This window comes from Poecilia reticulata, linkage group LG2 (assembly GCF_000633615.1).
Source record: "Poecilia reticulata strain Guanapo linkage group LG2, Guppy_female_1.0+MT, whole genome shotgun sequence".
NCBI classification, from domain to species: Eukaryota; Metazoa; Chordata; class Actinopteri; order Cyprinodontiformes; family Poeciliidae; genus Poecilia; species Poecilia reticulata.
In genome coordinates, this window is record NC_024332.1 from 12,243,645 (window position 1) to 12,269,877 (window position 26,233).

The 26,233-nt window shown below is 41.1% G+C and overlaps 1 protein-coding gene across 3 annotated transcripts in view; it reads right to left on the bottom strand.

Moving 5' to 3' along the window:
• Window positions 1–26,233, bottom strand: part of man1a2 (mannosidase, alpha, class 1A, member 2) — a 118,211-nt gene that overhangs the window by 28,152 nt on the left and 63,826 nt on the right. For all 3 annotated transcript variants that reach the window (XM_008431260.2, XM_008431269.2, XM_008431280.2), the window contains exons 5-6: window positions 22,065–22,183; window positions 13,821–13,901 (exon numbers count right to left, since the gene is read on the bottom strand). In XM_008431260.2, the coding sequence (XP_008429482.2) occupies window positions 13,821–13,901; window positions 22,065–22,183 (200 nt within the window). The remainder of the gene's footprint in view (window positions 1–13,820; window positions 13,902–22,064; window positions 22,184–26,233) is intronic.

The following is a 26,233-nucleotide window of genomic DNA, read 5'->3' on the forward strand; positions in this document are numbered from 1 at the left end:
CAAGACTAACACTTTTCAATCTTTTGTGTAAACCTACATCCATCCTAAGCATGCCTATTCAGATGGCATCACCATCTACATTTGAGGTCAGACCCCGGCATGCGTTTTACAAGTCAGCACACATGTGCTCATCATCATAAAACCCTCCATCCGTCGGTCGGTGACCTCCCGGTTGGCTGCATCAAGGCCCTTAAAGTTTTACTGCCAGCTCTGCTCCTGCCATCAAGCAAGAACGACGTCCAAACGAGCCATCRGAGCCGACCGCCCGGCAGCCGCACACAGATAAAACCGGATGGTTTATGATAATCTTCTTCCTGCAGTGATTTCCTCCAGACATGAGCATGGAGGGGGRGRAAAAAAACAAGCTGCCATCGGGGACATGAATGGAAACCTCAAACAGGTATAGAGGGACTTGTCTAATTAGTGCTAGTGTATCGTCTTTATCTTGTTTATGCCGTTAAAAACAGTAATGTTTTGTAGTGAATGTTTCTTCTAACGTATCCCAAAGTTGGTGTTTTTTTAAACAGCCCTCTTCAGGAAAAAAAGTTACTACAGACACTTTCAATCTAATTAGGGAAATTAAATATTAATGAGCGGGAAGATGCTTCAGATCAGATGTTTATGTTCCACCAAGTCTTATATGCCGGCCTAAAATTATTATGCAGAAATAATTAAAAAGCCTCAAGGCTTAGAGCAGGGCTGCCATTCACTCGTAGAGCACTTCCTCATTTTGCAGCCTTCATAATGGATGAATGTTATTCACGCCGACAATCTGTCCTACCCAACCAATAACCACTGAATCGTGAAATGTAACACGGTTACACCGTCAACCAAAACGAAAACAACGCTCGAGTCCTCTTTCTCCTTGACACGTCTAATCGCCGCAACAGGATCCCCCTGAAGGTCTACGCGCATTTGTTCCGTCRACATCATAACCGCCGCWGCGCCGAGACGAGATTGGGACATCGGGAACCGTCGGGGAGGACGGGCCCAGGCGGCTCTTTGTCATTTCCTAACTTGCTCCGATGGCTCTGCCTCCGGGGCTGACGGTTTGAGAGTCCGGCTCTTTTTTAAATGCATTACAGCGCTCTTTAAAATCGATCGGTCAAGGATGTGTTCGGCGTGTGTGCACAAACCCACACAGATCTGCGGACACACGAGCAGGAAATGGAAGAAGACCGGGCAATGCAGTCAGTTTGCTTTACAAAGAAGTTCAAGACAATATGCTTGTATTCAGTTATCACAGRCATAAAAAGTAGCAAAAAAATATTAGCTTTTGTTTTAAGGAATGCACGCTTTTCTCTTCTGATACGGATACTGATATTWGAGGTTTAGCATCAGCCKATACCGATACGATACTGAAAAGTAGTGGTGAACTGACTTAAATTATTACTGTTTTTAAAYGCAGACATAAATGTACTGAATAACTAAYTTATTTGGTAACTCTGCAACAGTACAGCAAACTTAAATACACCAACAAATTCATAAGCTTGGTCAAACGTAAAAASAACACAATTTTAATGTATTCAGTCATTAYAATTAGAAGTAGCACAGCCAATGTAAAACAAATAAACAGTAACCAACAAAAACAATAGGTTGACTGCTTTGGTCAAACATGGAAACAAACTRCAACAAACCTTATTTTAGATGGTTCAGAAACAATTAAAAATATATATATTTTAATTATTTAATAATAGAAAAAAGCTACAAAAAGCAACTTTGTTACAGCCACTCTTCAGAAAAAGCTTTTATTTGTGTATGCTACCAGTATGTATTTCGTTAAAAGTTAAAATCTGTGTAAATATCTCATGTTGCAAGGTGGACACATGCGGCTCATAGACAAGTGCAGCAGATACATGTACAGTTTTTTTTCTTTTMAAAGTTGGTGGATGTGACTTATACTGAGTAGACAGTATTATTCTGTTATTTCTACGTCAAGTAAAAAGATTTTATTACCATTAGCTTGTTAAAAACGCAGAACCGTTTTCAGGATGTGTACTGCCTCTTTTAAATGTTAGAAGAACTCAAACTCAAAGTGATCATATCTGTAGGAAATCAGTATTACMGTAGCGGATGTTAGCGGCTTACAATTTTAGTAGACAGTTGCCATGTTCGGCTAGCAAAACATAGCAACTGGCGCGCCATCGCAGGAAGGGCGTGGCACAAAAGAGAAGGCTGGCATCGAAAAGAGAAGGCTGGCATCGAATTAGCTCCAAGAGGACTTCATTTGGCCCAGTCACAATATGAGAAAGTAGCATTTGTTTGGTTAGCCAAACATAGCATCCTGTGTTAACCTGTTGAGTCAGAATCATTCATTATCCATTTCATTCAAGACAGTGCTTTGAACGATTGTAGCAATTTCAGTGTCCAAACAAGAACATGTTGCCAAGTGAGCCACGTTTGATTCCGTATGAAGGTCAATGTGATGTCAAATGTTGCAAAGTCCTTCAGAAAYTTCAAACCGAACACACCTGCTTACAGAAATGCATCGATTCGTACATTAAATCTGAAGACTGAGCATTTCTCGACGATGATGGAGGGGAAAAAAAATAACATACTGAAGAAATAGTCTAACCTTACCTCATGCACTTATGAGGATGTAATAAAGTCATTTCATCAACCAAATAGCTCCACCGTACAAGCAGTGCGTACCATCTGGTTACGTAGAGCGACTAGCATGCTCTCTGGGGAACGCACTGGGCCACTGTTGACACGTAATAACGCCTCCTAAACGGATTACAGGGTAGACTGTGAAATGTGCTGCCTGGTAGGAAGGGCCCCGAGGGGGCCGAGCAGACGAAGACAGGATTAAGTCACCCGCTGTGTGTTTGATTACCGTGTGTCATTTTTCAGACTTTGTTCTGCCACTTTCCCCCRTCAGCTGATCCATTTACTCGTATTGTTTAGCATTCACTGGCGCGGCATTGCAGGCAGGGCGAGACACAAAAGAGGAAGCTGGCGTGTGAGAAATGCAAAGGGCGTCATYGAATTAGCTCCAAGAGGACTTCATTTGGCCCAGTCACAATATGAGAAAGTGACAGACTTGACGTCTACCTCACGCTGAGTGTGATTAGAAGTGATGCACTGATGTCATGATAAACAAGACGACGTGAGTAACGGATCATTTTGGCTTTTCAATGGATTGTTGCTGCAGACATCCTTCCTTCTCTCATTATTCAGTCAATCTACCAAGCTATCGCTACCTTCAATGTCGCATGTTTTGTTTACGGTRAAAATAAACATGCAGCYGTTTTATTTTTTAAATGATCTCATAACCTACATCTGAACTGTTTCACATTTTATTACAAAAATACAGCTGCAGGTCATTTCGAAATGTCTTTTTCTTTTACCCATTTTTTGCAAAATTGCTCCATTTCAGTTTGTTTCCAGACTCTGTCCAACCTTTAACTAGGYCYTTTTTACAATATTCCACCTTTGGTTCTRCATTCAGGGTTATAGTCCTGCTAAAAAGGGAACCTCAAAAAACATTTTGTGTGATCAGTCGTTTTCAAACAAATTACAAACCAGTGGAMTGAATTTACTAATTAGGWTASTGAGGACAAATGATTGGATTTAGGTTTTATATTAACTTGGACTGAAACAAATGCATGCATGGTCTTGCATTTAAGATATTTATTCACAAATTTGAGCTACTTCGCTTTGGTTTATCAGACAAAAACCCAAGAAAATAGGTTGAACTTTCATCTTCCTAAAATGTGCAAAACAGTTGTTTTCTCCAGAAAACTTTAATTCAGTTGGAATGAGGTTAATTGAGGTTAATGTCACAAACCCAAGTCTAGTGGATATATAGCACAATAATAATTTCTATACAGTTTTCCATAAAAACCAGAGACCTTTATCTAAACTACGAGGAAACMCTTTATCTGAAGGTGTGTGGATAAGATCGACAAGGTGTGTGGATAATAATCAACAATAATCAAATCATTGTTGATTATTGAGCGAAATCAACAATGATTTCGCTCAATAATTTCCATAAAATCATGACACAGCATGTTTTAAACATGAAGAAGTCTTTATGAATGTTTGACTGTTGTCATGAAGTATAATTCGATATATAATGACACTTAATGACTTAATATAGGTTTTAATAGAACTTTKGATTAAAAACGTAATTATTTACTGAATACTCCAAAGTTGACACTTTAATTGAACTTTTAGTTGCTTAGTTCCATTAAAAATGTCAGTATTTACTGAATGACATATCTTGACAACATTTATGAAGAGTCATWCATGTTCCTAACAGGTGTTATGTCATGTTTATGACAGTGTCATGTCGGTCTTATTCACACCCCTTCAAATAAAGTGTTACCCTACGATTCTTACATGAAATTTAACCCYTTGTGGTTTTACACTCATTTATTTCTAAAGGAAGCTGCACATCTCCTCTCCCTGGTCMTCCTAGCCATCTTATCTTCAATTCATTTCCCCAACTCCATCCATCTTTAGTCTTCTTTGCRGTGATTTCCCTATTTTTGCTCCATTGATTTAATCTGACTTGCACTTCTGCAAGCTGTTTTCCACCAGCTTGTGTAAGCGTTGTAAGTTGTTTGTTTGCGGGGTGCAAAGCCCAAAGCGGAGATGAAATGAACATTCGCTCCTGATTGTTACGGCGCCCTCGATTCTCGGTGCGTCTTGTGTGTTCCCTACTGGCTGGCGCAGCAGCAGCGCTCGCTGAGCATGACAACTGAGCTGGTTTAGCTGCTCAGGCTCAACAGCTGCAGCTACAAATAAAAGGTTTGGCCTCAYTATGTGCTCCTGTCTTACCAAGACGAGAGAAAAAAGGATTTGGCTTCGTTTGATTCTTTCATGATCAGTAAAGCCCTTTTAAACATTTGCTTACAATTTAAAATCACATTTTCACTCACGTTTTTCTGTTCAATTCAAATTTAAAAGTGCAGAATTACACGGTTAACAACAATGATTTCGCTCAATAATTTCCATAAAATCATCAACACAGAAAATAGGTCAAAATATGTAGAAACTTGCAAGAAAACTGGTCAGCTAAGACATTAGTCCACAGAGCAGTGCGCCTCCTGAACTCCTCCTGAAATTCTGGTTCTTTTTAACTTATACTTTTTTAAGTTGTTCTTTTATGGTTATGTGTCTTTCTGTATGTCACATTGCTCCATCTTTTTGGGGATGAATACAATTTCATTGAATTGAATGGTTAGATTAGTGGAACAATTTTTTTTTACATCTGTATCAAAACAGAAACAAATAATTCAACACTGCATTATTTTTTGTAGGCAAAAAATATTTTTCTCCAAAATTAACACTCCTGCTGGGTTGTTTTATCTTTCGAGAGATATCCATCTGATTTCCTATGAAAAACAAACACCCAGGCTGAAWGAAAACAATTTAAAACCTAAATCTGCCAGGCGTATGAATAATTCTGGGCTTATCTGTAGCACCCAGAGAGAGAAAGAAGATAAGATAGCTTGCTTCAATATTACACTGAAATGGGAATCGAAATAAAAAATGTCAGTGCCGATTAACATCCAACTGAATATTTCAGATCTTTAATGCTTTTATGCATTMATTTTTATCGTATACAATCTCGTCTGTTGCTTTATATAAGAATAAAACGAAACTTAAAAAAAAAGCTAGGGATGTGTCAAATGTCAAAACTGTACAAAAAGACTAAAAACCAGCAAAGACGGCCAAGAAAGACTGGAGGAGAGATTTTTCCTTTCCTCCGGATGAATGTCACCACACTCACCTGCCTGAAACTGTTYAGTGCTTGAAAGCATTAAAGATCTAATAAGACAGCACATTGGCAATCATCACAGAGACGCTTGGCTTCCCTGAAGGTATCCGTCTGCTCCCCTGCTGYGCCGCGGCGGTCAGGATGCAGTCGGGAGTTAGACTGAAGCCTTCCATTTCGGCTCGACGCGTTCAGCAAGTGACAAAACATCAGAGGGAGCCCAGCGCTCCCCGGTGGGATCAAACAGGCCGGCGAGCGATACAGAGCGGTCCGGTTCCTGGCTTACAGCTAAACCGTTCCTCGTTCAACACGGAGYGGGTATAGAGAGAGAGGATGAGCAGCTTGGTTCGGGTGGGAGAAAGGGATCTGATGAGAGCCATGTCATATTGGAGGGAAACATGTGGGGGGAATGAGGAAGATACAGAAGATCTCAAAATAGAATAATCTAGAAATGTGTTTTGGAGCCATGGGAAATAAAGTAGGAAATGATCTACTGCTTTTTCCTTTCTCTCTTTTGCCAAATTGCTAAACTTTTGCTTTTCCACCAAGTCCCACATTAACGTCTTCAATCTGCCTYGGTCTTCAGTCACTTTCCCTTCCTTTCAACCGTTTCCCATCATTATCCCTGAACCACTGTCTCTTCTCTGGGTTTCATCCGACGTTCCATCGTTGTTGTCTTTCATCTCTAACTCGCTGCCTCCCATCTGTTCATCCACAGGATGGCTCTACCACCGTGTTTAGAGTCTAGGCTTGTCTTTTAGATGCTCTCTGTCTCATTATGAGACGTAGCCAGACTTGGCTTGCTCCCCTGACCTTGTTACCACTCGCTAAAATCTGGTGCTCTGCACTCAAGTCATCCTTGTCATTCTTTCTTCCTTCTTTCTGTGGCTGATCACTTCCTCAACAACTGGCTTCTTTTCTTGTTTCTCCACCTCTCATTTGGGGTTTTCTAAGGTATATCTTTTAAGCTTCCTACCAACTTTCCAGGGCACAACTCCATAAATTCCAGACTGAATCCTGTTTAGCCAGTTTCTAAAGTTCATATAAAGAATGTTTCTACTGTGGGAGGGAGGGATGACTGATGGACTGATGGGCAAAAGATTCAATGGACAAACAAGAATGGTTTGATGGTTGGGTGTAGGGAGGGACAGATGGACAAATGGATGGAGTGAAAGATGGATGGATGGATGAGCAAAGTCAGGATGGATGGATGGATGGACAAAGTGAAGAATAGAAAGATGAATGGTTGAACGAATGGGTGAATGCCACGGTAGATGGATGAACGCCTGGAAAGATGGACCAACGGATGAACACTTGCAAGGATGGACGGATGGATGGTTGGATGAATGATGGAACAGATGGGGGAATGCTAGGATGACTGGCAGTCTGGATAGACGTTAGAAAGGATGGAGGGATGGATGGATGGTAGACAGCAGTGAATGAACAGGGGTGGACGAATGAATTGACAGACGGAAGGATAGATTGATAGAATTCAATGGCCCAGAATTATATGAATGAACAAACAATGACAGACAGATGGTTGGATGTACAAATGTACAGACAGACAAATGCATGGACTGAAGGATGGATGGACAAACAAGGATGTACAAAGACAGACAGGTCGGTGAAAGAATGGATGGACAGTCAGAGTGATGAATAGATAGATGAATACTAGGATTGATGGATGGCTGGATGTACCCAGCCATTCATCCGGGGTGGGTAACGGACCAACAAAGATGGATGGATAAACAGGGAGAGGAATGGATGGATAAACCATGTCAGCGGTCAAATGGATGGATCAGTGGATAGTTAGATTTTAAGAATTTGTGGCCTTTATTGACAATAACCAGTCAATAAATGGGTAGAGGGAGTAGGACATGCAGCAAAGGTCTAAAGGTCAAACCCCAATGGTATAACGGGAACTAATTACATGTCTGTGTTTGAGGTGCTCACTCTACTAATACAATTTGACACAGATTGATCTTCTAAAGACTGAGATGAAGGTTTCCTTACTCTACATTATTATTACACTTATCCAGACATGGAAAAGACTCAAAGTCTAAACTTTTCCAAAATGCTCATGAATACTGATTGCTGCTCCATCTCCATCTTTAGCAGAGCAAACTTGTAGCTCTTTTTGCAGTTCAGCCGCCTTTTATTTAGAGCAAGTTTCAAGTTCCAGTTTTAGGCTTTTTCACATCATGGCTTCATAAACTCTCCAAACCAAATTAGGAGAGCACCTACAGCTTAAATGCAAATATTGCTTGGCTTTTTTCCTCAGCTGAATAAGCCTGGCAGGGTGTGAAAACAAGAAGCAAGAAAAACGTTTCTAAAGAGTCGAGATAGGAAGACGAATGTGTCGTTCAGTGATTAAAAACAGAGGGACAATGAAAAACACCTCTTGTTTGGAGGTTTTATTAGAATCAGAGCCCACCCACACAATGTCCATGGATAAAAAAATCCTTTTGCTTTGAGAGATTTGCTCTGACCTCAGGTACAACATGCAGACATGCTGAGGGGAACACACTTGCACGCACGCACGCACGCGCACACACACTTGAGAACTGAGTCATTTGTGCAAATAACAGTGCTTTCTCCAGTTCTATAATTGAAGCATTAATACACACCAGAAGGCCTTTCTGTAAGTGCTCTCCTCGCTCTAAAGAAACAATGCCTTAACTTCACATACTAACAGAGGACGATTGTGCTGCTAACACAACGCTGCTGCAGACCCGTTGTACACATCTGGAAGTCCAATTTCAGAACAATCAACAGTGGTCTTACATGTGGACAACTTCTGCTATTAGCAGTTCAGCAGTTCACCCTTACACAATGGAGCAGTACCTTTGAGGAACTGGACTGGTAACATTATATTTAGATTTTCTAGTTGCACTCAACCAGTTGAAAGGTTTGTTGTGGTTTATTTTTTACATTTGGTGTTATGATCCTAATTCTACTGACTGAATCCTAATTCTACTGACTGATCAAATTAAATTTACTGTTTTTACATGTTCCACAAAGTTTATGAAGTAAGAAAAAGCTTTTTAAATCAATTAGGCAACGTCTTTCTGTATCAGATCGGCCGATACTGAACCTCAGATATTCGTATCGAAAGTGAAAAATGTAGTTACATTTTTGTTGAAATTTTTGCACATGAACAACTAGCTCAACGAAATATTAAGAAAATTGAAGCATGTTAAAAAAGAAACTCAAACTGATTTTTTTTTTTTTACCAGTAATCTGAAAGAAATCATGTTCATAATCTTAGCTGAACCAAAACATTTCGTCTGATTATTAGACAGTGAAAAAATTACCAATGCGTTCATAGTGAATGAAAATACCTGGTTTCAACTTTAAATTTTGAAGTAGTTTTAAACTTTTACATTTTACCCTTTACATTTCTCGTCTTTACAGAGTAACATAATTATGACCAGTGGAAATAAGCTGGTAAAATAGTCAGCTCAGAGCTGATTGTAGTTAGGCAACTGCAGCTTTAAAACACAAACATTTCATCAAGATTAATGGGTGCCAGTCCTTTATTTTGCACATCATTACCATCTGTGCTTTCCTGACAGAACATAAATCCAAATTCATCCTTCTAGTATCCAAGGGAAAAGCGATTAAGCTTTCCTTTCAGCCGACGTAAAATTTTAGCAATCTAAAAAGCTGTAACTTTTGAAAGTGTAACTTTTCACAATATGTTATACCTTGATACAGGCAATCGTCCCATTTCTAGTTATAATGGTTTTATTGAAAATATAACCACAAAAGTAATTATAACTAGTATTTGCTGCAAAGACATTTTTTTTCTTCTGTCTCAGTTTTAAACAGTTTCTCTTTTTTTGAAACTCCAACTTTAACTCGTCCCATCATTGAAAATGAAGCCACTTGTGATTTCTGTTGCCAATTCTCCACATTACATCTAAAAGTGGCAATAGGAACAATATTATATTACATTTAAATGCAAATGAGAAGAAATCTATGATCCATGCATTCTGCTTTATGCAGGCAGGCGGGTGGAAAGTTCAAGATAGAAGTGATGAAAACAAGAGAGTGGAGGGAAAATGAAGCATGACCGTAGAGGGGAAAAAACATGGTGGCGACGGTGGAGGAAAATAACACAGAGACAAAGGAGAAAAGCTAGAGAGACACGGGAGTAAACACAATCCATCACTGCTGCTCCGAGACCCGATCCACTTCCTCCTGAATACTGATCTCCTGCTCTTCCTCTCTACATGATGCCACTTTTCTTCTCCCATCTGTATTTCTTTTGCCACYGTCAATCGGTCTCTGTTCTCCTCGTCCCCAATTTGTTTTCCCCCTTTGCATCAGATCTCTATTTGTTCTAAAACAAATAAAACCATCTCAACCTTCCCATTTGCCTGATGACAGGATTAGAGCCAACCATTTGGGCGTTTATTTATTTATTTTTTTATTTTTTTTGGTGTAGACGCTGGCAGCTTTGGAAATGTGTGGTAGACCTGACTAAAACCTGYGAAATGTTATTCACATTTAATAATGAGCGGCTGCAGATGAAACGCAGCACAGAAGCCAAAGGGGAAATTTGCAGATGGTGGCTGAAGACGGAGAGACGAGCTTGTGTGGGARAAACATCAAAACTCTAAATGAGCCAAGAAGCTTCTCCAACGCAGAGCCGGACTCGGTTCAGCCGCTTCGCCCAAGTCCGCCCACTAYAGCACGGCTCCCTCTAGTTATTAGACTCTTTAAGATCTGCTGTGATATCTACGACTGTCAGGAGGCCTTAAAAAGTAGGACTCAGCCCCGTCGACCTCCGACACATTTCATCACCTCAAACTTAAATTGATTTTACTTTACTGTAAACTCWGATCACCAGGTGAGATGCTTTTATCAGTAGGCAAAGTTTGCTGAGAGACRTTTTGCAGAGATGAGCCATGTTTCCATCCAACTGTCATGYGAATTTTGAGTGAACTTTTAAAATGTTGCAAAAAAGAAAAAGAAAAGAAAATGCTAGCTAGATAATTAGAATGGAAGASGCATCCCAGAAAAATTTAAAGTGATCCCMTMTGAACCGAAGGTCTGGATTTGGAAAATATTCCAAGTTTGGTGCCTCTGGTAAGGTGCAGACAAACCAGAGCATGGGAATGTTAACTACGCCAAGAGTTATTCGCAAAATGTGYTTCCGTGTCCTCTTTACTGAATTCARTCGTTTTCARAAAAGCCAAAAACGACCTYAAGCAAGCATAAAAACGTCTCRGCAAAACTGAGAAAGTAGTTTTGGATTTTRCCGTTTCCAACCTTTCCTAATGTCGTACTTCAAAATGCGCATGGATYGATTTTCCTCTGCATATCAGRCAGGCTCTAGCGACAACTGTCACTAAATTTCATTTAAAAACATGTTTACTCAACGATTTTTGAAGAAAAAAGGAGTGATTTTAGTGGCATCCACTTTTTAATTTCTGTGTTGGTTCTTAACTTGTCTACTGACCATTTGTCCATGAGGAAAAAAAAGCAATTCAGATTGATTAAACTAAAGGCGAATAGAACTCAAATAGTCACTTGTATTATGGATTATATATAGATAATGTTATCTTATAGCACAATCAAGTCATTATGTGACATTCCATTGTCATAATTAAAAGAAAATACAAGTAAATGTCAGTATTTGTTTACAAAAGTCAAAGAGTATAACTTATTCTCAGGAATAAACTATCGGGCCAGAGTAATGACAATTGAMAGTTGTTGTTCTTAAAGGGGCAGTGTTATRTATTTTCCATGCATATGGTTCAATTTTATAGCACAATCAAGTAATTGTTACCGGCGTTGTTATAAAAATCAAATATGACTTGAAAAACATCTGACTTTGTAATTTAACACCTTGAAATTGGGCCTCTGTCTCTTTAAGAAACTCCTGCTCTTTCTGAAACTYCGCCTTCAGGAAGCCGTCACAACGTGGCTCCTTTATTAATCCTTTACCAGCGTTTCACTAAGAAGTAGCTCCTATATTGAGCTCAGCAAGCTAATTGCTGCTGGCTAGTCTGAAGGAGCAGGCTGAGGGAGTTTATRTTGGGCTGCTCTGTGAGGCAGAAGCTTGGAAACTGCAGCTCTGAGGAGGAGCTTTGTTCCTGAAGATGGACTAGGTCCAACAAGGCGCTTTGAACAGCTGAATGGTTGCCATGGAGATTAAAGRWTTTCATGAATATAGGCAACACTCCAGATCTGGTTTTGATATGAGAATAACACCATAACACGATGTAAAGCACAAAAATGTAAACCTTACATAATACACGTTATTCCAGTAGGTCAGAGCTAAATTATTATATGCAATCAGCTGCTGCGTCACCTCCGGCAGCAGAGCGCACAGCCTCTCACTCAGTTCGAAGCCTGACCTGGCAGTGTGTAACCTGGCTGAGTAGGTACGCTCTCCAGGGAAGAGTGTGTTGCCAAGGACGTGTTGCCAAGGATGCTTAGAGCGGTGCTTGGCAGATTATTACCACCGCTGAGGACACGAGGCCCAGCGCCGGGGGACTGCTTTAACAAGGTCAGGCTGCACAACTTCAGGAGCGGTGAGAGTGTGGAGCCCGGCGGAGATGGAGGGGGGGGATGGGGCAGCTTCCGGGTCGCTAGCTGATCCAGAGGTTCTGGYTCACATTTGCTTACTGTTTTTTTTTTTTTTTACTATTAACACAAGGGTACACATAACGACTCCCCTGAGACGWAGCCGTCTCTCTGCTGCAGGCCGACTGCACCAGTTGGGAGGGTTAAGTGCCTTGCTCAAGGACGTGTCCACTGAGAGTGAAGAATCAGTTCCTCCTGCTTTTATCGTCCCTCAGCTATTCATCATTGTCATTCCCTCATTTTTTTTATCAGTAACAATCACCTCCAAACATCCTCCACTCATCTTCACAGTCCCAGCGCACCTCTCCCCTCTGCTCCCTCCATCACAGTCTTTACCTCCCACGGTTCATATCCTTCCTTTCCCACCACCCACAGCTTCGGTTATTACTCTAGTGGGCAATGATGAATGTTTGGGTGAAGAGGGCGGAGCTGACTGAGTGAAGGAAACGGGGGTGTAAGGGTCTGGGTTGCAGAAAATTGGCTAACTTTGGTTTGTCAGTTCAAAAAATTCTAACCTGCCACAGTAGGCAGGAAATGCCTGTGGTTTCCTTCACCGCATACCTGCGCAAACTATTCGGGTGCATTGAAATTAGCATATTTTCCAAAATTACAACATTAACACTTTTCTGGATCACAAGTCACATGATCAACGACCAGATGTTACTACTGGTGGAAAAGACAAAGACGACAACAACAGGAAGTGGATGGAGGATGACGGCGTGGTATGCTTTTCTAATGACTCATCACATACAGGTGTGATTTTAATCAAGTATCTTATATAACGGAAACATTACAATTGCAAAATTGTGTGTTTTTTTTTAAATAAAGTTCTGTGCAGTTGTAATGACTTGTTTTCATGTCAATCTTCAGAAACTTAAACCAGTTTATAAGATAAAGATGCAATATCCGCTTTTAATTTTTGATTTTTCCAAAGGAGAAAAKKTTTCTGTTGGTTACTGATGCTTTAGATGTTTGATCCTCAACTATTTACAATACAGCTAAATAGTTGTATTTAGATGTATTGTACTTTTCTTTTTTTTTATTGTGGAAAAAAAAGGAGAAACATTCATTTTAGAGGGAAAAAATWWAAATTGCAGTAACTCTGTAGGTAACTTCCTGCCTGGTATTTTCCCATGTAAACAGTCTCTCTGAGAGCAAATGTGAGTTTAAMATCTGTAACAAGATCAACTTTARTGTCATTCAAGGACTGGGGGGACCTGAAGACATTTCTTCTGATTCTTATTATTTAGCCAATGCTACCAACAAGGACGGACGCAAAATCTAATTTATTTCAGTATTGATTTGGCAAAAAAAATGATCGCACTTATCAAGTAACGTCAGTGGGACAAACTTCACTGTAAATCTGTTTTCTCCTATAATTTTGTTTTCAGAGCTCAGAGGCATTTTCACATACTTGCWTGAACTGATCACATTTCTAACARATGCAAAGACGATAACAATTGAACCCAAGGTGCAGTGAAAAGCATAAGACACTTACTTCCTGTCCAGAGAGGTARTACGCTGCCAAGAGTCCCCCGATGAACCGAATGTTGACCTCGAAAACGGACACCTCGGCATTCTGGAAAAACGAGAGAAACAAACTGAAGATACAGAAAAATCATGGCGGACGTGTAAACACTTTAGCTCGCTGTGAGTGACAGGAGCATCACAATGGCAACCAATATTGTCGTAGCAACATGCAAAAGTATTGTCCTCCGACGTTTTCATATCATTTTGCAGCTTTGGAATGTATCCATTTAAAGATTTAAGGAATTCATCTTCASATACTGAAATGTGACGTCGCTCGCAGAAGATSGGCGCTTAGGGTTCATGAATGCAGCTTAAAGACCGATAAGTGTCACTTCCTGTTACCYAACGCGGTTTCTGAAGCTTCTCTTGTCCTATATTCATTGACTGTGAGATTTCTGCCCTTTTATGTCAGGACTTGTAATAGGCTGCTCGACGCTACAGCTGCTAAGACACCTTTACAATAAACTTATCTAGTGAAAAAAGGAGTTTCTTGTTAAGCTCCATCTAATATTCAGTCACAGTCATTTCATTATCAGTAGATTGCTGTTCTTTCACAGAACGGAGCGGTTCACCCGTTCTTCCTTTGAACAACCTCCCTCTATTCTCATGATTCGTGAGCCGTTTGAAGCAGGACTGATTCTGGGCTTTTGACTGGAAGAGATCAGAATCGCTCCCAAAACAAAGGAGACCTCTTGCCTTTGATGCTCTGCTAGATTTGGGTCTTTTGTTTTTCTTGCATTCAATGAGCAGAAMACAGACACCTTCACCAAAGATGCATCTTCAACTTTCCTTTACATTCAAAGTTAAACTTTTGGATCATTTGCAAWTATCCACAACTGTAACTGATAAARGATGCAATTTATTGATGAAGGAGTTAATCTAAGGTTGATTGATCTTATCGATTGACTTGATAAGTGGTCACTTCCTTAATACCAGTTTTCTCTTGTGTCAAGAGGGCCAACAGTCTCTCCATAATAAAAAATGTRGCCCTTTATGTTAACGACTGAATGTAATGTGAAAAGCTTTGTAGTCCTCTGGACTTGATGAAGAACTATAGAAGTACAAGCCACTTAATTCTCTTATATCCTTGCCTTCACAGCAAATCAGTTATTTTTTTGGTTGAGAAGTGGAAGCTGCTCTGCATGACAGTGCATTAGGGTCACTGTAGATGGAAAAAAATGACTACTTTTCCACCAAAAAACWAAAATTCTGAAATTAAGTGTAAACCTTTTGACTTTTGGAATGTTTCTCAGTAAAAAAAAAAGTTTGACTTTTGGATCAGAGAAATTTCTGAGCTTTTTCCTAGAAAATGTCTGAGATCAATCTCAAAATGTCTGAATTTTTCAGAGAAAAGTTTGTCTTTTTCTTTCTTTCAACAATGGCTCTAATTACGCCGTCATAGCTCTGTCAAGCAGCCCAGCTGAATCAGTACTATTAAGTTGATAACTCAAGTAGCTTGTTGAGTGTTTATATTTCTAACCACAGCTGCATAAAATGCATTTTGCATCCAACACCGGATTCTGTTTGGACAGTTTCCCTTTCCCATTCTGTTATGGCCCCGACATCTTTATTTCTGTACCAACTGGTTCCGCTTAAGGATGACCAGCAGCGCCCTCTTCTGTCTGGAGGCCAAACTACAAGACTAAAATAGGGTCAGGGCRGACATTATTAGTTAATCGAAAATTTGAACTAATTTTAATCTACCAAACCATTAAATCGACAAATAATTGTAAGTCGATTAACTCATTCAAATATTTAAAATGGAGTAAAAAACTACAAAGAGTGATGCAGAAATATGGAGACTACATTCAACATGCCATGTCTTATTTCATACATCTAAAGTTGGGTCTCCCTTATTGAGTTCAATCAGTGTTGTCCACAGATGCATTCAAGAGTGGAACAACCTCTAGTAGACCTGTAAACGTAATGACGCCTTCTTTTTTTTTTTTTTTACATGATAAACTCGAAGTGAGTTCAGCTCCAAGTGGCTCTAGATGGAAGAGTATGTCACATGAAAGTTGAGAAAGTTTTAGAGCAAACGTTTGCAATATTTCTGCTAAAGGCAAAAAGAACATGGTGGCTGCAGTGTGTCTGGGCGTGTGGCTCAGTCTGTTCTGCTCACACTTGTCTGTCTCTGTGGGGATGTTATTGATAATGCATRTCTGCTCCCTCTCTTCTAATTGAAGAGCTTTTGCCCCAACTATCCAAACTGATAGAACATGAGACGTTCTGTCAGCACCACGGTTGGTTGCTCCGCCATGGCGCTTGCTGCAGGCGGGGAGTCACACCAGCTGTGGGCTTGCAGGCGCACCAGGGATAAGCAGGGGAATGAATTTGCTCCCAACAACCAAATAACRAATAAAAACCCACAAAGTTAGCACTTCTTAAAGACGCATTGATCTTTTAGTTCGCACCCACAGATATTCCGTTTTACTGTACATTTTATTCACAATGGTTTTGGGAAATGGTGTCATCTTCAAAAAACAAAAACAGGACTACTCAGCAGTTTGTGAGGACCGAGTCCTTAATGAATGAACCTCCGACCATTTGCCAATCATGGAAACATTGTAGGGAGACAGATAAATGGCGAAAGAGAGGACTATTCTGGGATATGAAAGGCATCTTCTCACCACCTCTTCTTAAATCTACCTCCACAAAGATGAAGAAAGAAAAACAAAGACGGATCCAAAGACAGAGACAAGGAAATAAAGACAGAAAGAAAGGCAGAAAGGCAAAGACACAGAAAAAAGACAGAACTGCAAATAATCAAAGAGATAGAAAGAAAAAGACAAAAATGAAAAAATACAAAAACAAAGATAGACAGAAAGAAATAGACAAGGAAATGGGCAGAAAGAGAAATACAGTCAAAGACAAAGAAAGCTTTTTATGAAAGAAGAGCCTGAAATGGCAAACTGGCTTGCACAGTATACAAAGGCATAATTAATATGATGTCATATGATACCTGTAAGTTTTACTTCATTTCATGAAATAAGATGCACATTATTTCAGAATATTTAGGTGGTAAATGATGAACATGAAAGGAATCTGGAGGTCATTTAAGGTGAACACGTGCAGTGATGTGTCCAAACAGGTTGAATCTTCTATAGATACACCGTCAATTCTCTCTGTAGTGTTTCTGAAAAGTCCAGGAAGTACCATGTCTMTCATTCATAACTAGAAGACTAAATCTGACATAAACTCGGTCAGATTTGATGACAATTGAGGAATGTGTCAGCCAGGCGTCTCAGCCAAAATACTCAATTCAGCCGCAGCTTATCAAGCCAGGTGGCACGGAAACCAAGCAGACTGGGGATTTTTTTTTTTTTTCACTGACAATCGTCTGTCGCAGGTAATGAAAAGCTGCGAATGGAAAGGGGAATGACAGGGACACGTAGCTTAGCAGAGTCAAAGATTACAGCTTTAAATGCGTCAGACCATCACAGAGCATTTCAAGGGCGCCGAGTGGCAAAACGGTTAGAGCAGGAGACCCGAGTTTGAGCCCCGTCCTTGGTTCCTTTACTGCATGTCTTCCCCCCCTTCCTGTCAGATTAATGTGGAATAAAGACCACTAGTGTCAAAAAAACATTGTAAAGTTAATTTGATAGAATTTTAGCACACAATGAAAGCATCAAACTAGGCAAGAACGGACTCGACAGCTAGAGATAATTTCTCCTGATCTACTGCTTTGGCCGATCTAACTCCTCACCCTCAGACAAGTGATTGATGAGATTGTTAACCAAGTCTATTAACCTGGAGGCTGAAGGTGGATGCAGACCACCTGCCGACGCATCCATCAGGTGAAGTCGAGCTACGGTGTCAGGGTCCAACCTGGACACCTGACAGTCCTCATTGTGCTCACTGCCAGCATGGCAGCTATTCAATCAATCATGATGTGTAAGGTTTGTGGACGGGGTGATAAGCAGGTCCAATTCAAATTTAATGATGAGACAATATGACGTTGTTAGTTTAAAAATCATCAAAATACATTAAAGATCTGCTGCTGTTGTTTCAACTTCCAGACCTCTGAGGTCTTCTGGTTCTGGGGATGCAAAGCAGAACCAGAACCAGCATTCAGCTTCTTTGCACCACAAATCTGGAACAAACTGCCAGAAAACTGCAGAACACCCAAAACACAGAGTTCCTTTAAATCAACACCAACAACCAACCTGTTTAAAGCTGCTTTAAACAATAATAAACGATACATTAACCAACATGTCTGATGTGTACTGATGATTTTATTGATGGCACTTGACAAAATGTTACTGATTTTGTCAACCGCTAACTATATGATTGATGTTTAGGATATTTTCACAATGTAAAGCACATTGATCTGCCTTGCTGCTGAAATGTGCAATACAAATAAACTTGACATGCCCGCACCGATGAAGAAGGTGGAAGACAGTAGGTGGATAAATGAGGGACCGCCTGCATGTTTTATGCGTTTCTCTTCTGCCACACACCTGACTTGAATAAGTGAGTAATTAAAAGGCTTCTACAGCAGGTGAGACAGAAAACATGCAGGACAGTGGTCCGTGAGGACGGACTTGAGAAACACTGGCTAAGACCAAAATAAGATTAAACAGTTTAAGGTCACAAAGACACAAAAGAAGAAACATGAAAGTCAGTAGAATCAAGAAGGGTAACGCTGCTAGGACTAGAGGTCCTGTTGGTGGAGAAGGTCAACCAACTAATGGAAAAGTTTGGTTGGTACACAAGAGAGATGGATGAAGAGAGTAAAACCAGGATGGAGTGGACAGAGCCCGACTTCAAGGGTGATTTTTCAAAGAAGCAGAACTGAAGGAGTAATGGTCACAGGTTGATGGTGAGACCTACTGAAAGGCAGGCATAAAGACAGAGCTGGAGATGTTCAGAGTCCCACTGGGAGCAAAATGGACACGAGTCCATCAGAGCTAAAGTTCATGTCAAAGAGACTGGAGAGGAAGTTCGAGAAGAACAGCGGCTCATGCAGACGGTTGGTGTGACAGAGGAGGACGCCGGCGGAGAGAGATGGAGGCAGAGGAGTTACCGTGGCGACCCCCTGAAGGGAGAAGCCGGGAGAATTACAGGGCCTCTTGTGCAGGCGCGGAATAGTAATTAAACTAGACTAGGAGTGATGCTTTCAATTGCCTAAATGGAAATCCAAACTGCCAGCCTTGGAGCTCTTTAATGCGGGCCGGGCACAGCTGCAACCTTTAGGGCTCAAACGATCTGTGATGTAAGAGCTCAACCTGATGCCAATTACATCGCCGGGCGTCTGTGGGGCTGTTCAGACTGCTGTCCATCCAAACCTGATTAGCAAAGGACCAGGGCAGCAGGAAGTAACAGTTGGGTTGTTTAAAACCCAATTGCAATAAGCAATTAATCACATAATAGATTAAAATTAAATCGATCATAACCATTCTGATGGGKTTTTTTTTTAAGGGTAATTTTCCTTATTTATTGTTTTTGCTTGCTGTGTTTTACTTTGGATATTTAAAATGCCGTCTAGTTTTAGTGTGGATTGTTCTGTACAAACAAAGTTTATTAGAGTCTGAAAGAGCAAACTCACATTATTATGCCCGTAACACTTGAAAATGGTGTCAAAACAACATTATTGTTTTATCATCATCCAGTAAAATCTCTTATTGAGACAGGCCTTTTATGCAATTATCACTTTATTTGAAAATGGTCTAAAAACTACAATATCATTTATTGCAGTAATATCTGGGACAATTTATTGTCCAATAATTTTTTTTTATTGTGACAGGCCTAGAGGTCGGGTGATGTCATCCTAATTCACCCAAATCTTTCCATCATGCTGCGCCATCTGAGAAAAACACCCAACACTCCTCTGCCTAATGCATGCAGGTATGAATCCGAGTCCTTAATGAACGCAGAGTGACACGCCTCCCTCCTCCTCCAGCTTGTTAAGCTTCAAGCCTCATCCCTCTCTTCTCCTCCCTCTCCATCCCCTAATCTCTCCTCTCCACTCCCTCTTGTGGAATCAAAGAGGCTCTCTTCTTCTTCTGCTGCCTTCTTAATGCTTCACACCAGAATGTTTGCATCCCACTCCACTCGCGTCCTCCTGTTGCTGTCGGGCTGCCACCGACCTGTGTGCTGTTCACAAAGAGGCAGGAGTTTCCTGAAGTAAGTTTTAAAWTWTAATAGATCTTTCGATTTGACTGCCAATCCAAGACTGAAAAAACAAGTCTTTCCCTTCCTTCCTTTTTAGTAATGCTCATAAGGTTTTTCTCTCTCTGACGGCCAACAGACAGCATCTTTGACCTTTAAAACCCAACTGCTGGAGTTTGTGTCAAACCCACGCTCATCAATGTTGACTCATAGCACAAAACTGACATCTTCTCATTAAAAAAACAACAACAAAAAAACCTCATCCATGGCCATGTCTTGACCTTGCTCCTTCCGTTCATGGCTTCTTTTTATTCCACAGCTTGACCACAGTGATCTGGAGGTTAATTAGCCCTCCAAGTGTCAGGCTGGTAGAGCCCCCTCTGCCTACCTGCCCTGCGACTGCCTCAGGAGAGAGACTAACAAGCTCGGTAGTCAGTCGATAGAAAAGGAGGGATGAAGCGGAGGCAGAGAGAGGTGAAGAGATAACCAAATGTGGGCAGTGAAATTGTGGTTGACGGACAGGGGGGTTGAGAAATTTGAAATGAGATCTATTTCCACACAGGTGGACTCTGTTTACCAACTACATGCGATTTCTTGCACTGGATTACAGGGTTTTTTCACACCCGATAGTCGGGTAGACTKGGTTTGATCGAGAACTAAAATTGCAACATCTGCATTATTTTTCAGTTGGTACGGTTCGCTTTCACACAGCACTGTGTCAGAAGAACCAAACCCTTTCAACAACCTATTTCCCTCCTCGCCTGTGGTGGCACTGCACCAAAAACAACATAAAACCTCTGAATAAGACACAGAGCGCAACTTCCAGTGTGGGAATGTGTGAAGAAATCACAACAGGAAAGTCATCTTACAATGTCAAAAGGAAAGAGAAATGCATGCAAAACTGTACATATCAGTTATTAATATCGGATATTAATATTGGTCCAAATTTTCATGTCGATGTCCCCCTAAACAAAGCTTCACAACTATCTGAAAACTTAAAATCGCAATAAATCAATTCAAATTCAAAAATAACAGATTCCAAAAAGAAATCTTATTGAATTAAAAATAAATAAATAAATAAAAAAGAAACGCACTAAAGTGTATGCTTTTCATGGAACAAAATGTTAAAAAAGTGTGAGATTTGTAAGTTCTCTTAAAAAAGACTGCATGACAGGAGGAGAAGATAAAAAAGACAAGTTTAGGAACAAGACAGACCGTAGGGCGGAGGAACAAAGAAMACAATGCAAAGAAGGACTGCTGTTTGTAGAGGGGGGRAAAAAACTGAGTCAAACAGATGGRGAATAAAAAGAAGAGATGGACTAACAGATGAGGAGGGAAAAGATATWAAAAAAATCAAACTGTTAACATTTAGTACTACTGAGAAGGAGAAACGGCAAGCAGAGTGAACATTACACCAAAAAAATAGAGCATTCCAGGRGAGAAAAGCAACCATAAAAGGTAAAAGAAAGTTATAAAAGAAAAACATAAAAAAGGAGACATCTGGTAAAAGAACTGGAGCAGGAAAATAAATCAGATGAGCTGCAGAGAGGATGGACAAACCCTCAAAATKTTGCAGACCTACAATACTGATTTAAAGCCTAATCAAAAATAAATATGACTAAGATTTGTCTTAATGATTAAGCAGCCCAAAGTGATGTGCCTTATTGTTTCAGTTCTTCATGACAACATGACATGTCATTGAAACGATTCCACCCTAACTAGGGCAGATTACCTCAGAGGTGACGGTGGGGTGTTAACAAGGGAGAGAACCGAGGCTTCATCCATCACAGCCTGGCAACATCTGCATATTATCAGATAATTGCACAAAATGGCTTGTTGCAAACCCAACAAATTAGCATGAGTTAAAGTCAATCAGGCACGGCTCCATCACAGCCAGCAGGTGACTGAATAGATTGGCAAAACGAAAGGAGAAGCTTGGGATTTCATTTCTTTGGCRAAAATCCTCTGAATCAAACAACAGCTCGTGTTTCTGTAACAAGCAAAGTCTACGGCTGAATATAGTCTCCCAAAAAAGGAAGTCCCCAATTTAATAAAAGTTCCTAAGACAATTTTGCAGAGTAAAAGGAAGGTTGTTGCTCACCACACTGAAGTCCAGATTCTGCTCGATCCACTCCTGGCCGTCCTTGAACTCTTCGTGTAGACCCATGATATACAGGGTGTCCAAGGCGTCCACGATGGTCGCCCCGAGCTGGGAATTACCTGGACAAAACACACTGCAACGTCAGATTCACCTGTACAGTCRCACCCCCTGGTACACAGGAAACCTGTCCTGTCTACCAGGGTGGACAGGACATGGACCACTCATACCAGGGGTGGAAATTGGCACCTGCCACTGGTCAAATGTGAGGATCTCATGATGTAATAAAAAAAAAAATTCTATTGAAAATATCTATCGACTGGGACGGCCCATTGGTTGATTTTACTGATGGACTTTGGGCTAATCCATTTCATCTGACTGGAGTTGAAGAGAGGCGAGTCGATACCTGGTGGGGCGGGAACAGAAAAGCTGCAAGAACAAAGACTAAAAAGAAAAATAACTAGAGACACATCTTCACTAAATACCGTGTGGGGACGTTGTACCCAAAATCTGGAAATGYTCAATATAGGAAATGATTACCAGATATATTTTTAAGCTGCTACTTTGATGAAGAGCTCCATTTTACACGGATAAATGGTCTTAGTAAGGGCATACTTAAGGTCTTGTATAAACGGTGTATTYTGTAAAACAGTGAGAAGACATGTCTAGCAAAGTTTCTTTGACATGCACTTTCATTTCAAGATGAGAACTGTGACACCGACTCCCTCCCCAAGATAAAGAGAGGTGAAAAAACGTATCAATTTTTGAATATGGGTACTCCTCCTCTTTGTAGGCTGTTGTGCTGTATTTTAACTTTTGAACCAAGAAATAGAAGCCAAAAAAAGTAAAGAAAAAGTTTGGGAATGTTAGAGTTCTGTAACTTGTTAGAATCTGATGTTAGTAATTATTAMAAAGGCAATATTATGTGTCTTCAAAGCACAAAGTGTCATTAGAACTCCACAGATATCTTTCCTGGTCCAATCTTTATAGTAGGTCCCATCATATTGACGTCTGCCTCGAGGTTTTATCTCCAGGCTTTTCTTAGATGACCTCTCTTTTGCTTGCCATGGGGGTTCTGTCTGAGAGTCTGTTTGCTGTTGGTGGTTGGCGGATCGCGAAGGCTGTCCTACCCAGTGTACAGAATCCTGAGACGACTGATCAGGAAAGTCTGGGTTTGTCTATTTGAAGCTTTGCTTGTCCTCCAGATTTCAGCCCCATACAGCSGTACTGAAGTCACMCTGGAGTTGAAAAGTTGGATCTTGGGKGTCAGGATCAGCTCTCTGGATGCCCAGATATTCTTGAGCTGGACAAAGGCGACTCCTGGTTTGCCGGATGTCTTGACATCTGCAGGTGTTCCACCTGGCTGGTCGATAATGACAGACAGTACTTTCTCCAGAGGACTACCATTTAGGGTGATTGGGGTGATGCAACTGGAGTTGATCAGAAGGATTTTGGTTTTCTCCTTGTGGATGATGAGACCAACCTGTGCCGATATGGCTCCCGGAACACCGGTCTCAGATACCCGTGTGATAAAAACGTAGCAAGAGTGATCCTATCAGATCAGCATTTGTTACATTTCAATGGTAAAAGCCGAAGGCGTTGCCCGTTACGTCATCCATCCTTTCCTCTCGGCTACTGTATGCAATGCTAGATTTCCAGAACCTGTCCACCATCCCTTCTTATCCATGACTCCATTCAGAACCAGAGYGCCCAGMTTCACGCAGCCGCTGCAGCATTATCGTCGTCATGRAGCAAAGCCTCTAAATCTCTAAATATACAAAACAGTCAGGCAGGCGGCAATAATGGCAGGATGTCCTGGCTGTCTTCTWGACGGATTGGCTTTGGCTGCTAATGGAGCAGATACCCCTGTACTGCGGCGCACAACCCCGCCTTGTTTCCCTCCAGTCTGTTATGTTCAATTGCAGCTACGCTTCAAAATCAGAACCGTGACGAAGATATGGAGTTAGAGGACTTTGGCTTTAAGTAAAAGGAGTGCGGCAGGGCTCGTAAAACCTTTTGTTCTCTCCACAAACCTAGCTTTCATGGAAAAGTGGAAGGAAGAAGACCACCTTTCCAATRTTGAACTTTTTAAATCAAAGCCCAGTGGGAATCTGTGGCAAGACCTAAAAACAGATGTTCACAGCACCTGAGTTTGAACTATTTTGTGGAGAAGAATGGGAGAAAACGTGATCTCTGGATACACAGAGCCAGTGAAGACGGAGTGGAATGGAGATTTTGGTCCAATCCAGATTGTCTCCAGATCGTTCAGGTGACAGGGACATTACTGGGTTCAGACTCCCGCTACGCCACTMCAGGACACTGAGGTGATTCTTACCGAGTCACTCCTGAGGTTTCCAGGTTTTGTGCTTTGAGTCAATTTAATACTGGAGGACCCACATTCAAAGGTTTGTTGAGGGAAGGAGGTTGCTGCCCAAAATATCACCATACATGACCCCATCCATACATTACTCAATTTCTAGATAGTTTCTAGTTTCGTAATACTTTTGCAAAACATTGACCGGAAATTATTTATATTGTTTAAATTGTTTGAAATTAACATCTACTGTACATACCAAGCATTTCGATTAGATTTTAAAAATAGCAATATGCTGTTTAACCTTGAGAAATCCTGCAAACTTGGTGTCTTCCAACAACCTTATGATCGCACATAAAACAGGAATTCCTCTCTCTGTCTCCTTTCCGCTCCATCACTCACTCCCTCTTCCCATAAGCCCCTCCTCCTCCTACCTAACCATCTGTTTGTTCTCATTCATCAATGTCAGGCTGTGTTTTCTCTAATCTTCCTTTGATCGCTCCATCCAAACTCTCCTCTTACCATCTGTACGCACGTTTTCCACACGTTTCACTCTCGAGCGCTCGGCTCTCACCGACACTTCCCTTTTGTCGCGGAGTTATCCGCCGTACTCTCCACCCCTTCGCCCTATCTCGCGTTGCGGTGCTTCTCTGCCCATGTTCACAGCTGCTGCTTTCCAAAAACGTCAGGTGCAGAAAGCTGTTGGTGCAACACGGCCTGCGTCACATGACGCTGGAGCGGCACTAATCAGAAGGCGCTTTAGGGAAGCCAGGAAGTGCTTATGTGGAACTAATTGGCCAAAATGAGGTATTTATTTGGGAAGCGATCGCGTCAACCTCGTCCAACACAGACACTCAAAACATAAACCCCCACTACCGCAAAACACACCGTTGTCCTTTCACAGCCTTCACTCCTTTTCCTTTGGCTATATTTGCACGTCACACCATCTCACTAACTAAAACCGAACGCTAACTCAATTCATTAGTTTCCCCCCCCTTCGTTCCATCTATCACAATTTCACCTGCCTCTCTCTCCATTATCTCCCTCCCACTCTCTCTGTCTCCAACACTCACACCACTCTCAGGGCCCTGGTGCCAGTTTCATTAGACAACAGGCTTCTGAGCTCTCTGGTGTGAATTCACACAGGGTTGAGAAGCATCGGAGAATTATTCAGGCCCCGTTCTGCCCGTCTGTTAAACCGGGGACGACAGCTGAATGGAAAGCAGAGACAAAGACCGTGATGGATGTGTCTGCGTGTTGCACGGGTGTGTTTGTGTGCTGTGAACACGGGAAGCGCGGCATATGAACCCCTTCGCATGTAGCTGCATGAGAGAAGAGGTGATTCTCTCCTCACYGTCATCCGCACTCAAACCGTTCTACCTACACAGTTACTTTCTCAGATACGTTATATCACTGTTACATCCCACAACACAGCCCAGTTTTACAGCCTTATACAAATAAAAAATCAACAAAGTTGATTTGTTTTATAATTCTTTGGAAAGAAACAGAAAAGGAAGAAATAAAGAAGAGAAGGAAGGAAAGACAGAAGAATATAAGAGGAGAAGGAAAGTAGAACAAAAGGAAGGGAACGAGGACAGGAGAAAAGGAGAGGRAAGGCAGATGGAAGGAAAGGACAGAGGAAAGAAAAGATGAGGAGAAAAGGAAGAAAAGTAGAACAAAAGAGGGAAAACAAGGTGAAACAAAAAGGAGGAAGATAAGGACAGAAGAAAGAAGTAGAGGGTAGTAGAACAAAAGGAATGGAAAGAGGACGAAAGAAAAGGAAGAAAGGAAGGACAGTAAAACAAAACGAAGGAAATGTAAAGAAAAGGAGGAAGACAATAAGGGCAGAAGGAAGGAA